Source organism: Pseudorca crassidens, chromosome 2, assembly GCF_039906515.1.
Source record: "Pseudorca crassidens isolate mPseCra1 chromosome 2, mPseCra1.hap1, whole genome shotgun sequence".
Taxonomy (NCBI): domain Eukaryota; kingdom Metazoa; phylum Chordata; class Mammalia; order Artiodactyla; family Delphinidae; genus Pseudorca; species Pseudorca crassidens.
In genome coordinates, this window is record NC_090297.1 from 150495379 (window position 1) to 150510564 (window position 15186).

The window sequence follows — 15186 nt, forward strand, 5'->3', positions numbered from 1 at the left end:
TGTACAGACTCAGATTGTTTCTCCTGGGCAAGATGAGCTAAAAGGCCCCTGGGTCATGGACCACCGGACAAGAGATTCATAAGCCTTAGGCATCCTGACTCCCAGAACTATGAGTAAGAACTGTCACAAGATGGTGATTAACCCCAGCTTCTTTGTCTTTCCCTTTTAAAAACCCCTAACTCAAGGACTAAGTGGGAGTGGATCTTAGGCTTGTCTTCCACTTCCTTGCTTGGTGCCCTGCAATGAACCCTTACTTTGCTGCAAACACTTGCTGTGAGAGTTCTGCCCTGCTCAGTTACACTAGCAAAGTGTGTCCCTGGACCAGCAGCAGCTTGGCCTGGGAACTTGCTAGAAAAGCAGATTCTTGGTCCTGCTGAATCAGAAATTCTGGGGATGCAGCTCAGTAATTTGTTTTAATAAGTCCTCCAGGGGATTCAGTGGCAGCTTCAGTTTGAGAATCACTGCCCTAGAACCACAAAGGAAATGTCTAAATCCCATTCTACAGAGTGCCATTGACTACTTGAAGACATTCTTCATGTTCTTCCTAAGTTTTATTGTCCCCAACATTCTCTCCACTTCCTTCAGCCATTCCTCATTTACTATGTGTTCCAGACCCCTTGCCATCCTTATCTCCCCATCATATCATGCTCTGATTGTCAGTGACCCTCTTAAAAAGGGAGGCTCCCAGCACCACACCGAGGGCTCCCAAGTGGCCTAATCGGCACACAGTGCAATGAGTTTGCTGCCTCCTCTTCTCTAGAAAAGGAGAGTTTTGACAGCTATTTATTGAGTGCCCACTGTGTGCCAAGCACATGACATACAATAACTTTTTGTTTACTTTTTTTAATCGAGGTTAAACTTACATACATTAACGTGCATGAGCCTTAAGTGAACACGCTGAATTTTTACATATGTATTTACATAGCCAGGTGACTCCCACCCAGATCAAAATATAGAGCACTTCCAGCACCCACCCCAGAAAGAGTACCGTACTTGCTCAATGTTATGTCTATGAGAGTAGTAGTTCATTATTTTTCATTGCTATATAGGAGAACATTATATGCATACACCACAATTTATTTATCCTGTCTACTATCGATGGACATTCAGGTTGTGTCCAGTTTGGAGCTATTATAAATAAAGCTGCTGTGGACATTCATGTACTATTGAGATAGTGCCCAGAAGTGAAATTGCTAGGTTGTGGGGTTGGTTTAACTTTAGTAGATGCTACCAGTTACCCAAAGTGATTGTATCAGAGTACAAACTTACTAGAGTTCCAGTTGCTCCACTTCCTTGCCAACACTTGGCATTGGCAGCCATGTTCATTTAATCATTGTGTTGGTAGTATACCAGTATCTCAGTGGTTTTTTGTTTGTTTGTTTGTTTGTTTTTACAGTCCAGGTCTTTTATTTTCTTTACACCCATCATGCCATGAATTCATAGGGAATGGGCTCCAACAGTTTAGGCTCTTTTCCATTGGTTCTCATGAAGTGTGCTTCTTTGGGTGGAGCAGGCTGGAGCTTCAGTTGAACCCAAGTACCTTTCTCTTTGGCTTCCTTCTTTTTCTGATCATTTTCCTTCACCTGTTTCAGGAAGCTATCTCGACTCTCAGAGTGCTTAATATGCTTGATATGCACATTAATTCTCTTGGCAAGAATCTTGCCCTTAACTTGTTTGTTTACAAGGATGCCAACAGCATGCTGGGTAACATTGTAGACACTCCCAGTTTTGCCATGGTAACATTTGTGGGGCATTCCTTTATGAACAGTGCCCGTTCCCTTGATATCTACAATATCACCTTTCTTGTAGATTCGCATGTATGTGGCCAAAAGAACAACTCTGTGTTTCCTAAAAGGCCTAGAGAACATGTAGCAGGTGCCCCTCCTCTTTGTCTTTGTGTTGGTCATTTTGGCGAATTACTGGAAGATGGTGGTTCCAGCCGAAAAGAAGCTATCTCAGTGGTTTTAATTTGCATTTCCCTCACAAGAAATACTGCTCAGTATCTTATCGTGTGCTTATTGGCCACTTGCCTATCATCTTTTGTGAAATGCCCCTTCAAGTCTTCTGACTACTTTAAAAATTGGATTGTCTGTCTTTTAAAAACTTATTTAGGAGTTTTTGATATATTCCGGATATGTCTTGTCTCAGTTATGTGTAATAACTGAGTAATGTAAATATCTGCTTCTTGTCTGTACCTACATTATCTGTAATCTTCACAATGATCCTGTGATATAGGCCTTATTATCCCCTTTTTATAGATTAGGAAACGGACTCAGGAATGCACAGTATCTTGCCCAAAATCTCACACCTAGTAAGTATTGAAGCTGAATTTTGAGCCCAGGTATCCCGATTCCAAACACTGGATCCTTCCCACGACACCATCTGCCTCTCACACTCCTACTTACACACCTAAGACTTGTGCTTGAGCTTATAGCTATTAACATTTTCCCCCACAAGAGCTGCTGTTGAACCAAGTCTTCCCATCTCATTTATGAGCAGTCGATGTATTGAATCCAAGTATAAGCCTTGGTGTACGTTGAATAATGGAAAGAATCTGGACCTGGGAGTGGGTCAGGCCTGGACTATGTTCTGGGCCCACACTTGGCCATGACAACTCAGGGCTTGACATGATAAACCTAATTTTCTTCAATTGTAAAATGTCAAATTCTTACAGTGTTATGGTGGGATGAAATTAGAGCATATGCAAAGCCGCTGGTAGACACTCTTCGGTGCTGTTCACACTTCTCCATTGCCTTCCCCTGCTCCCGTGTCTCATTTAGTTTTGCTTTGGGTTCCCCTTCCCTGCCAGCATGCTTCGGGTTCCAATTCAGCCATGCAGCAGAAGGGCTACCCCTCCAGCTGTTCCAGAGGAGGATGATACCTCACATGCATAATGTATATTTACTAATACAATTGACCCTTGAGCAACATGGGTTTGAATTGCGCGGGTACACTTATAGGCAGCTTTTTTTCAGTAAATACAGTATTGAGGTTGGTTGAATCCTCAGGTGCAGAACCTGGGATATGGAGGGCTGACTATGGGACTTGCGCATCCACAGATTTGGGTATCCATGGTGGGTACTGGAACCAGTCCTCTGCGATACCACGGGATGACTGTACTCACCCAAATCACTGAGAAAAGTATTGAACGCACTGCACCATTCTCCACCCTCCTCTTTCCTGATGAACCTTTCCTCAGGGCTCAGATGAGCTATACGTTCTACCGGGAGCTCCCCACCAACTCAGGGCTGCCTGTTTTGCCTGCCTTGTGTTCCCCCTGTCTCCTCACTTACCTCCCTTTCTTGTGGTCACCAGCTGGGGTGTTCATAGTGTGGATCAAACGTCAGCTCCTCGAGGACGGAAGTTGAGTCACACGTTAATGCTCAGGGGCACTATACAGCACCTTCCTGGCACTTAGCAGGCATTCAGAAAATATTAGCCATGCGAATATATGTTTAACTGTCATAACCTTGAACTTATGAAAAACTGAGGAAGAAATAATATTCATAGAGGATTCCATGAGGGATGTACAACTCATCTATTGTATTTAGTCGGTAGTTCTCAGACTTGGCTTCTTGTCTTACCATGGAGTTACGTCCCCATAAGCCCATTGTAAGTTGAAAATATCATTAAGTCAAAAATGCATTTAATAGGGAGATCCCTGGAGGCCTAGCGGTTAGGATTCCGGGTTTTCACTGCCATGGCCCAGGTTCAATCCCTGGTCGGGGAACTGATATCCTGCAAGCCCCCCCGCCCCCCCCCAATAACATATTTAATACACTTAACTTACCAAACATCATAGCTTAGGTTAGCCTACCATAAACGTGTTCAGAACACTTACATTAGCCATTAGGCAAAATCATCTAACAGAAAGCCTATTTGATAATTAAGTGTTGAATATCTCATGTAATTGATCGAAAGTTGTACTGAAAGTGAAAAACAAAAAGGTCTTACAGGTAAGGCATGGTTGTAACTGTATTGGTTGTTTACTTCTATGGCCCCTGGCTGACTGGGAGCTCTGGCTCACTGCCACTGCCCAGGATCATGAGAGAATATTGTACTGCAGATCGACAGCCCAGAAATCAAAATTCGAAACTCCAGGTATGGCTCCTACTGAGTGCCTATCACTTTCACATCATTGTAAAGTCAAAATATCAGGAGTCGAACCATCGTAAGTTGGGGACAGTATGTATGTTGGAATCTCAGAAAAGTCAGACTTTCTGGTTGATGGAGTCGTGGGTTGGTAGTTTGCAAAAGCTCCCCAGGGCTTTCTAACGCACAGCCAAGGTTGGAAACCACTGCTCCAGAGGATCCACATTTTATCAACAGGAGCCGCTCGCATATCCTGCACCATTTAGGCCCCTCATTAAAGTGCCTTTACTGAATTATCCTTGGACTTTATGCCTAGTTTGAGCAACTTGAAGATATGTGACTGGAGTTATGGTAGGGATGTTGTTGCCAATGGACCATTATACAAAGACGCACAGAAATTCCTATTGGGCATCTGCACCAGGAAAAGCTGTGATTCTCCTGAGCAACCATTTCATGTTTATAAGATGATGCTGGGAATCATTTAATTATCACTACTTTCCAAGCTTGTAGTAGCTGCTGGGAAGCTCACGGTCAAAGTCATGATCCACCTTTATCACCTATATGGAATTTTACGGTATATGTGTTGTATACTGACTTGATTCCTCTTTATTTTCTGTCCTTTTCTCTTCATCCTCCTTTCCTCAATCTTCCCCATAATAATGCTTTTTAACTGAGATATAATTCACATACTATAAAATCCACTCTTTTAAAGTGTACAGTTCGTGGATTTTAGTATATTCACATCACCACTACCTAATTCCAAAACCTTTTCATCACCCCATTACCCATGCTCAATCCCTCTTCCCCTCAACCTGGCAATCAATGATCTACTTTCTGTCTATGGATTTGTGTATTCTGGACATTTTGTATAAACGGAGTCATATAATTATGTGGCCCTTTATGTCTGGCTTCATTAATTTAGCATAATGTTTTCAAGGTTCACTCACATGGTAGCATGTATCAATACTTTATTCCTTTTCATAGCCTAATAATATTCCATTGTTCAAAATAGATGTACCACATTTTGTTTTTCCATGGACATTTGGGTTTCCACTTTTTGGCTATCATGAATAATGTTGCTACAAACGTTCATTTACAAGTTCTTATGTGAACATGTTTCAGTTCTTTTGGGTATATACCTACAGGTGGGTTTGTTGGATCATATAGTACTTTTAAGTTTAACTTTTTGAGACTCTTTTCTCATTAAAATTTTTTTTTAATCTTATTGTATTGTACGTCTCTCTATAAGCCACTACAAATCCTTCTTTTTGGAAGGAGGCAGAGTATAAATAAATAAATAAATAAATAAATCACAAAGCACTCCCAAGCCATCTGTTTAATAATCTGTGCTAGAATTTTGCCAGGATTCTATATTGAGCCATTTGGTATATAGTTTCCAGAAATACCTTCTGTCTCTTTGTGAAAATGAACATTTTCTTATCTCCAATGTCCTCATCATTTACCCAGGTTGTTTTTCAGTCCTACCTGCAAGGTATTTCATGGCCCTGTGTCTAATTCATCTGAATCTGGCCCCCAGAATTCATCTGCAGCCACATAAGCTCTCATCTATCTTGTGATGTACTTAAATTTTTATATCCAAGTAATTCATGTACATGGTTAAAAATAAAGTAGAACAGAAGAGCCTGCAAGGAACAGTCCCACCTCATTCCTTCCCCCTCTAGTCCTGCTCCCAGAGGCAACTGCTTCTAAATCTTTTAGCTCTTTATTCTGGGAATGACTTCTATATCTCTAAATAATGCGCTTATGTGGCCGTTTCTGGATTTCTCAGTTTAAAACATCCTTTCTTTATTTATAACTATGAAAAATAAGGATTTAGTTCATATATATATCATCCAAATAACTCTCCCCCACCCTACTCACAACATGGTTGTATAACTGTTTTTATTTAATTCCTCTAAATAAAATAAAAATAAATCTGTTGATTACGTATGTTGCTTTAAGTAACATATTTATATCTTTATTTCTCATACCATCAGCTATGGATAGTAGTTTTGACTCACTATTTTGAAGGATAAGGATATCACTCCTACCTTTCCCTTTTAGCTCCCCTTCCCAGCTTCTGTCTTCTGAACATTTACTTTAAATGCTCAAAGTTGATTACCTGTATATATAATTTTCTAACCATAATTAAGTCTTCTGTGCTTTGCCTATTAGTTGGTTCTAAAAGTTTAAAACCAATAAATAATGTTTACATTTGTAACAATGTAAATGTTGTTTATTGCAGAGCCAGCAATGTCCTATAATTATGTTTCTTTCTTTTATTTGTTTTAGTATTTCATAGTTTCAGATTGCCTTTCTTCTCCTTCCCCTTACCCCTCCTCTTCTTCTCTTTACTTGCCATGATTATTTCTTCATGTTTGTTTCCTACTTTTCAGCTTATCGAGTATTCTATTTCTGAGGTTCCTCTTTTTCCCAGGGACCTCACACGGGGCCCTCTCCATTATATGCTCTAATTTGGGCGTGTTGCTTTTCTCTTACATAGCTGTTGGTCGGGGACTTCTTTTCACTGATGCCCTTGACGGGTCCCACTGTTTTCTCTCCCCTCCCTCCCTCCCTCCCTCCCTTCCTTCCCTCCTTCCTTCCTTCCTTCCTTCCTTCCTTCTTCTCTTCCTCCCTCCCTCCCTTGGTTTTTGTTTTTGTTTAGGCTATCATTTTGCTGCACCACATCTCAGGTAATTTCTTAAAAAGGAGTGTATGTGTGTGGGGAGAGATAAATTAGGAGTTTGGAATTAATGTATATATACTACTATGTATAAAATAAACAACAAAGACCTATCATATAGCACAGGGAACTATACTCAGTGTCTTGTAATAACCTATAATGGAAAAGAATTTGAAAAAGAATATATATATATATATATATATATATATATATATATGTAACTGAATCAATTTGCAGTACACCTGAAGCTAACACAACATTGTAAATTTACTATACTTCAATTTAAAAAATTGTTATTAAAATAGAAAGAAAGAAAAAAAGGAGTGGGCGGTATGTCATAGATTTTCTGAGTCCCTAGCTTCTCAAAGTGTTACAGCTCCACCCTCACACTTGAATGATAATTTGGATGGATATAGACTTCTTTGTTGAAAATGGCTTTTTTCACAGAATGTTGAAGGCATCAGTGTAGCCTTTGCTAATGAGAGCCCTGAGACCAGTCTGATTCTTATACTTTTAGAGGTAAATTTTCTTCTCCTCTAGGGAAATTTTAGGATCCTGTCTTTATCACCGTTATTCTAAAATTTCACCATGACGGTGCTCATATGTGGGTCCCTTATTCACTCATTGCGCTGTATTCTTGGTGTCCCCTTTACAAGTTGTCCTTCAGCTTTGGGGAATTATTTTATTTTCTTATCTGAGAATTTCTTCTCTTCTGCTTTTCTCTTTACTTTTTTTCTGGATGTTTCTCTTATCCAGACATGAAACTACTTCTCTAATTCTCTTACATCCCAATACTTTCTATTGAAATTTCAATTTCCATAATCCTATCTTTTATTTCCAGGAGCTCACATTTATTTTCTGGTCTTCCTTTCATAGCATCCTATACTTGTTTAGGGATGCAACACCTCCTCAAATCGCCCTGATTACCTATTAGTTACTGAAAATTTCTTTAGTCTTCTGTTTCCTAAATTATTTCTCTAAAGAGAAATAATGGAATATGTCCATTATGGACATTATGTTACCCCCCCCACACCATTTATCTTTATTTTTTTTCATGCCAGAGGCTTTTTTTCAAATGTCTGATGATCTTTGTCTTTTCATATTTAAGAGTGAGGCTGGGCTGGTCAGGTGGCAGATTTCATTTCATTTCGGCAGTGAGCCTGCATCACACGAGGACTCCAGTATTAGAGGTGGAAGCCCCTGCTTTGGGACCATTGAACTGAAGCCTCCGACTGGAGATGGATCCCTGGCTGCCCTGTGTGTTGCTTGGGAATTGACTGTTCCATGTACCGTTGGCCAGTCCTCCTCACTTCAGTGGTGGCTATGTCTCCTGCTTCCTCTACACCGTCCACCCTCATAGCATCTCAGAGGCCTGAGCTCCACTGTGGTTCTGCTGCGGTAACGTGCAGCCGTCTCTCTCTCTCGCTGCCTGCTCCTCTGGGTTCACTGTCCTCCACCCACTTCATCAATGACCACTCTCTTCTCCATTTCTCAGCTCCTATATATTTGCTGAGAACGTTTATCCGCAGTGGCCTCCCTCCTGTTCTCTTCATCACTGGGAGGGTAACATTTGCTCATTGCTTTATAATCATTTTCGTGGGGTCAGGAAAGAGAAGTGTCGAACACATGTGACCAATAATGTCTTTTTAAAGGGGAATCTTCAGTTCCCTCTTAATGTGTCTGTTTTACCTTTTCCAGAGTGAAGGTCATTTTCCTTGATGTAGGAGAAACAAAGTAAGAGCATTATCATTATAATAAATGTCTCTACACTTCGAGAAACGAGGCTCCAGGGGGCTCCTTCCTTCTCTGTTTGCAGCTTTTGTTTCACCTTTTTACTTCAGATGCTATTTCCAGACCCACCCAGTCACTCTGTTAGAGACCTTTGCACCCTCACATCCAAATGCCAGTTTGTGTCTCTATCCTATCAGTTCTAAGTCCAGAATGTTTCTTGAATTCAGGGCTCCGGCTCCTCTGTCCAATGGTCCTGACCCATAGTTCAGTTCTAGGCAGGTTTCTCCTGCACTATTGCAGTGGCCTCCAAACTGGTTCCTGCCTGCCCACTTCTAATCCAGCCTCCTTATACTCTAAGTTCAGACCTGATTTTATCCCTCATTTACACCAAAAGAGGGACATTTTAAAGCAATTAGTATCACCTCTACAGAGGGCTGTTAAGAAATATGCATCAAAATTATAACTGCACCTGACCCTTGACCTGTAACTGCACTTCTAGGAAGCTATGCTGCATATGGAGTTTTACTTGTGCAAGACGACATATGTAGAGTTATTTATGGCAGCACTGTTTATAAATGCAAAAGATTAGAGAAAACCCAAATGACTATTAGTAGAGACTTGCTGAATAAATTAGAATACATTCGTATGATGGAAAAGTATGTAGCCATAAAAAATGAGAGGAGTTTTTATACATTCATAGGAAATGGTATCCAAGATATACTAAGTAAAAACTGAAGGATGCAGAATAAGTGGCTAACAATTGTGTAACATTTGTGTAAAGGGGGAGAAAATAATATGTTTATCTTCTTGTCTATGCATAAAACCCCTGGAAGGTTACAACAACATTTATTGAGTCCAAGGAGGAGAGCTAGATGGTAGGGGATGGAGCAATAGGGACATTTTCACTATATAACCTCTTGTGCCTTCTGAATTATGGAGCACACGAATGTGTTGTCTATTAAGAATAAACAAATAAAAATGAAAACTCCCTCTTTATAACATCTCAATTTAGTTTTCTTTAAAATGAACTATATTATACTAAGTTATTATATAATAACTTGTATGTTAATTGATATATTCTCTGAATTCAGATTATGTTCTAACATAACATAATCTTTTAATATGAAATATGCATTTTGCTATATTAATATGACTATATATTACATGTTGTATCTATCCTACATATGCCCTTTTTAAAGGTCTCTTATTTATAAGAAAGAGTCTGAAAGGAAAACCTCAGTGGTTATTTCTGGGTAGTTGACATATGAGTGATTTTAATTTTATTCTTTATACTTTTTCTGTTTCTCTGGTTTTTTGTGTTTTGTGTTTTTTTCTTTTTTTTTTTTTTTTGCGGTACGCGGGCCTCTCACTGTTGTGGCCTCTCCCGTTGTGGAGCACAGGCTCCGGACGCGCAGGCTCAGCGGCCATGGCTCACGGGCCCAGCTGCTCCGCGGCATGTGGGATCTTCCCAAACCGGGGCACAAACCCATGTCCCCTGCATCGGCAGGCGGACTCTCAACCACTGCGCCACCAGGGAAGCCCTGTTTCTCTGGTTTTTATGCCAAAGGTATATTGCTCCTAATAATCAGGGAAAAAATTATGTGTGTTTCCACTCCCCTCAGTCCACAGGGTAAAGGTCAGTGTCTTCAATATGTCTTTCGAGGCCCTGCCTACATTTCCGTCCTCTCCTATCACCCCTCCCCCTGCCCCCCACAGGAGGCTTTGTGACCCCTGAACAAGTCCCCTTTGCTGTTCCCCACTGTCCTGTAGAAATGCAACCTAGCCTTCAGCGTCCAGCTTCAATGTTCTCCCGCCTAGAGAGAATCAGTGGCGCCCTCCTCTATGCCCAGGTGACACGCTGTCTCCCTCTGGACTGGATTCCTCATGCTTGTGGCCCTTGTCTTATGAGTCACTGAGCCTCCGGGAGCAGCCCAGGTGCTGACTCAGGATGAACGTAGGGAGAGTGTGGGCCCAACGGCTCTCTTGTGGTTTCCTCCACCTTCTGTGAGATGGAGGTGCTAAGAGAGTTACTGTTGGCTGCAGTGCTCACTTCGCTTTGGTGTCTCCTTTCTGTTCGTGGGTTTCTGGGGCGTGATCTTGCTGTCCTGCCTGACCTGGCCGCAGTCTTTGCTCCCATCCTGGTGGGGCCCTCTACCTAGCGGCATTCTTCACAGAGAACTGCATCTTCCAAACCAATGGTGGGCAAGGATCAGTCCCCAGTGTTCCAGTTTGAGGAGAAAGGGCTCTCCCCAGGGTGGCTGGTCTGCCCAAGGGAGAGGAGGTATTTTCTCATGTCTGTTGGAAAAAGTGGGGCTGGGAGATGAGGTGACATTTGCCCTGAAGACTTCCAATCTCTTCTAGAAGCCTTCTGAGTCTTCTTGCCTGCTCCTATCGAGAGGGAAATTAGGCAGAAGGGAAGGAGATGATAGGAGCAGGAAGAACAGGCCCCACCCTCCATCCCCTTTCTTGGAGGATTTGAGCCTGTTACTTGCCTTTTCGCAGACTCACAGACTGTTACAGAAGCACAAAGCTGTCAGAGAATCCCACTCCGTCCCAGGATCTCAGAGTGCAGAAACCCAGTGATTTACCAAGCCCTACCCCCAGTTCACAGGCAACTGAACCTTAAGAGAGAAGCAGATGTCAAATTCCCTTCATATCCACCTATGCTTTCCCTTAAGCCCTGGCTTAAGAGATACTAATAGAGACTCTCCCCTAATCAGGCCGCTGTTGCCCTCATCCTTATCCTTATTCCCAAGGAGATTTACCAAGAGGATGAATCCCAGCTCAAGAACTCAGACACTTGGCCCCATGTGCAGCATTCCCTTTAGATGACAGCTAGGGCTAAGCTTGGGCTTGGTGGGCACACAGCCCTGGATGGACACAGGCATTTACCTATGAAATCCAGACTAGTAAATGTCCCAAATCCTTCCACTAATGAGCAATAATGACTAACATTTATTGAGTACTTAATATGTGCCAGACATGTTGAGACTTAATATGTGCCTGCATTAAAGAAGTGGATACGTTTGCTATTTCTCTGTTTGATACATAAGGAAACTGAAGCAGGTGGCACAAGGTCACTCAGCTAATGCATGGTCTAGCCAGGATGAACCCTCTGCCTCCGGAGCTTGTACTCTTAACCTCAAGGCGGTACTGCCAGGGGAGAGGCCCTCTTCAGGTCCCCCTGGACTGCTTTCTTACAGCTGCTTGTAAAGTGCACCTATTCCAGGGGAGGGCCTCTGGCCTGCTTAGTGTACCCACGGGGTATGAACTGGTTTCTCAGATCTTTTCCCCGGAGGAAGTTAGCAGTTGGCCTGAGGATGACCCCTGGGCTTCCTGAGAGGGAAAGGGGGAAAAGGAGCCTCTAAAGAGGGCATAATGGTCAAGGAAGAGGGGATAGGGGTCCTTCGAGGCACCCAAGGGTGATGGGAAGGAGGAGAGGAACAGTTAGTTCCCCCAGCTCAACAGAGACAACTCCAGGGAAACAAGACTGAGTAGCAGTGAGGGCCATACGGGGAAGGGCCCCTGGGCTGACCTCTCGGAGCCCATGCTTATGGTGTGATTCTTGGTGTGAAGTTGAGGGTTTGGGAAGTGGATGGACAGGGGAGTGGAGTGGTGGAAACAGCCCTCCAGACACGACCTGGGCTTCAGGGTCCTTCAGACCACAGGGCTTCAGGGCTTCAGGGCTTCTGACCCTCTGAGGGTGTCCCAGGCCACTCCATCAGAGTCCACAAGTCATGATTCTGAATTCTAACCCCCATCGCCCAACCCAGCCCTTGGTTCTCCAACAGAGTGAAGTGGGTCTGTGGCAGCTGGATGCTGTTGGGAGCCCTGACAGCATTGCCTGAAAACTTAGAATCGGCTTCTTCCACCGCTCACCTGCTGCTGTCCGTTCAGCGCCCACTGTGTGCTCACTGGGTCTTCATAGCCAGGCGCAGAGGTGGACGGATTATCCTCATTTGACCTGTGAGGAGTTGAGCTCAGGGAGGTTGTCACTTGCCCAGGAGTGCAGAGTGGCCAAGCCAGCGTTCAAACCCAGAATTCCACACACTAAGTGTGGCGCCTCTTTCACTAGTCCGCAGCTGCACCCCAGGGATTCCCACCCAGGCTGTAGCTTTGGGGCCCTCCTGGGGTCCTCAGCTTCGGGAATTCCTTTCCTTCCCAGGCCCTCTGGCCACCAGTTCTCAAACCTCTATTTGCTTCAGAATTGTCTGGGAAACACATTTAAAGCAAAATGAGTTCACCTAGAGTTTACCCCCCAGGGATTCTGGCTATGGAAGTCTGGGATGGGCCCCAGGACTCTGCATCTTAGCAAACCCCCAGGTAACTCTGAAGCAGGAGGTTCCTGATGTATCCAGCTGTACTTGCCACCTCAGAACTTCAGAGGAGTCTGTCCCAAGCCCTTTCCCATAGCAGGGGTCCATAAAAGTCTGAGGGGTGAACGAGGGCCCCTTTATTCTGACTTTGTTGCTCAGTTTCCTATCTTGTGTGTTTCAAATATTATAAAGGGTGATGGGAGAATTTTCTATGCTGCAGACGGGTTCCCTTTGTCTTCTGAGGCTCCAGGCTGCTTCTCCTGGGTTTCACACATAGGCAGGGACAAATGAGGGGACAGGGCCACCTCCTGAGGTCTCAGCAGGGGCCTGGGGCTGCGCCTCTGTTTTTAGTCCAGGATGCTGCTCTCTTGGCTAAAATCATACAACGGAGACCAACCCCCAAGGCAGTGTTTCTCGACCTGTGGCTCAAGTGCTTCAGAATCCCCTGTTATTTGGCAAAAATGCAGATTTCCTGCCCCACCCTGATTTATTGAATTAGAATTGGGGAGAATGCAGGGCCCCAAAATCTGCATTCTTAGCTAGCACTCCAGTCAACTCTTATGCAAGTGAATGTTTGAGAAATCCTGCTGCAGATCGTGGACTGTCACAGACCTGAGTTCAAATCCCAGCTCTGCCATGAAGTAACTGTGTGGGCTGGAACTAATTCCTAACCTTTGTGAGACTCAGTTTCCGCATCTATAAGAAACGGCGTACTATACCTGCCTATAATCCTCTTGCTGCCAGGATTCAATCAAACCATGAGAAAACTGATGCAAAGCACCTGGCATCCAGGAACCGCTCTGAAGGCACAGCCAGTCTAGTGGTAAAGAGAGATGCATAAATAAATGCCTCCCCTGGGAAGGAAGAGCTGTGAGTTGAAAACACTGAGCATTACTCACCCCACAGCAAACACGGGACAGCTTTAAAACAATTCTGACCTTGCATTTCCCCTTGGGTGAGCACAGGGAAGCTTTTCAAGGTGACTGGGTCCATTCCTACCCTCAGGTGTGAGCCATCCCAAGTTGGGGTTAGGTGTTGGCAAACCTCAGGTCTGCCAAGGTCCCTGGGACCTTCAGCCTTGCCGTTGGCTGCCAGGAACCGGAAGTCTTCAAGTCTTTCCTTTCCCTGGCTCCCCCAGTCCGGCCGATCCAAAGAAATACCAAAGCTTGTAAAAAGCTTCAGCCATTCATAATGGGTCAGTTCCCTCCGGAAATGTTCCCCAGCTCTGCTGAAAGTTTGCCAGGCGACTTGGTGACGTCCTGCTCTCAGCCCACACAATGGGCATGGGCAGAACAATACAGAGTAGGAAAAACATCCCGCCTGTCCATAGGCTCACATCCTCCTGGGACCCCACCCCACGGCTCCCAAAGTTGGGGGTGGGGAGGGAGGGGTGCAGAGGGCGGCAAGAGGATGCCAAAGCAGCTGTGGAAGAGGGGAAGGGGAGTGGAAGCAGGAGCAAATGCCCCCATTTTGGCTGCATTCTGAACCAGCTGGGTGAGTCAGATTAGAAGTCAAATCTGCTTCTTCTGGCTCCGCCGTCAGCCCTGGGGGTCCCTGCTCAACAGCCCTGACACTGGAACGGATTAAAACCTGAGCTGGCAAGCAAAGCAGTTCACAGGGCAGTGAGGCAGGCAGGCATACCTGGTGGGAGGCCTTGCTTTGTCACTTAATTAACTATGTGCAAGGTGTTAAACCTCCCAGGGCCTCAGTTTCCACATCCGTTGAATGGGGTCATCCCACATGCCCTGTCTACCACACAGGGTGTTTTCAGAGCAAAATGGGCTACCATGCATGAAAGCACCTCAATAACTATAAATACATTACTTGGTCACCAACTGGTGTCATTATCCTAACAAAGCAATTGGGGAGTGGGATGGCATGCCTGGGGGAGGCACACTCAAGAGGACACTGCCCTCTTCAACCCAGGCAGCTTGCAACCTGAACCCAGAGAAGAGACCTAACACGTTGGAAACCTGGATACATGAGCGCAGACCACAGGCTGTGAGAATTTCTAGGCAGTCGGGCTGGGGGTGGTGGTGGTGGCTAGGATGGGGTGAAGTGCGGCCGGTGGGGGGGCGGTTATTGGAAAACTTACCTGGAGGTCACACTTCCATACTAGGCTCTCTGTTTTTCCTTAGGTTGTGTATATTTGGGTAGCCTCTTGGGAAATGGAGGTTATGAGGGGCTAAGGCCCCATGAAGCCTTGCGTCAGCCTATTTGGTGCCAGCAGAACTGAGCACATAGTACTCAAGGAGTTGATCAGGGAAGGCTTCCTGGAGGAGGGTTTGAGGCATGCTTAAAAGGAGGAGAGAGGAAAATGGCTCCCACAAAACCCTAAAGTGAGAACAGACAGGTTGATGTAAA

At 44.4% G+C, this 15186-nt stretch overlaps 1 protein-coding gene across 1 annotated transcript; it reads right to left on the bottom strand.

Annotated features, from left to right (window-relative positions):
- Window positions 1-1386: 1386 nt before the first annotated feature.
- LOC137212043 (large ribosomal subunit protein eL21-like) lies at window positions 1387-1930 on the bottom strand. The gene has a single exon (XM_067714934.1). It carries the CDS (start codon window positions 1905-1907, stop codon window positions 1425-1427), a length of 483 nt encoding a protein of 160 aa, XP_067571035.1. The 5' UTR covers window positions 1908-1930; the 3' UTR covers window positions 1387-1424.
- Between the last annotated feature and the right edge of the window lie 13256 nt (window positions 1931-15186).

Coding starts and splice junctions, on each gene's coding strand:
- LOC137212043 (XM_067714934.1), bottom strand. CDS start 1,907: ATGACCAACACAAAGACAAAGAGGAGGGGCACCTGCTACATGTTCTCT.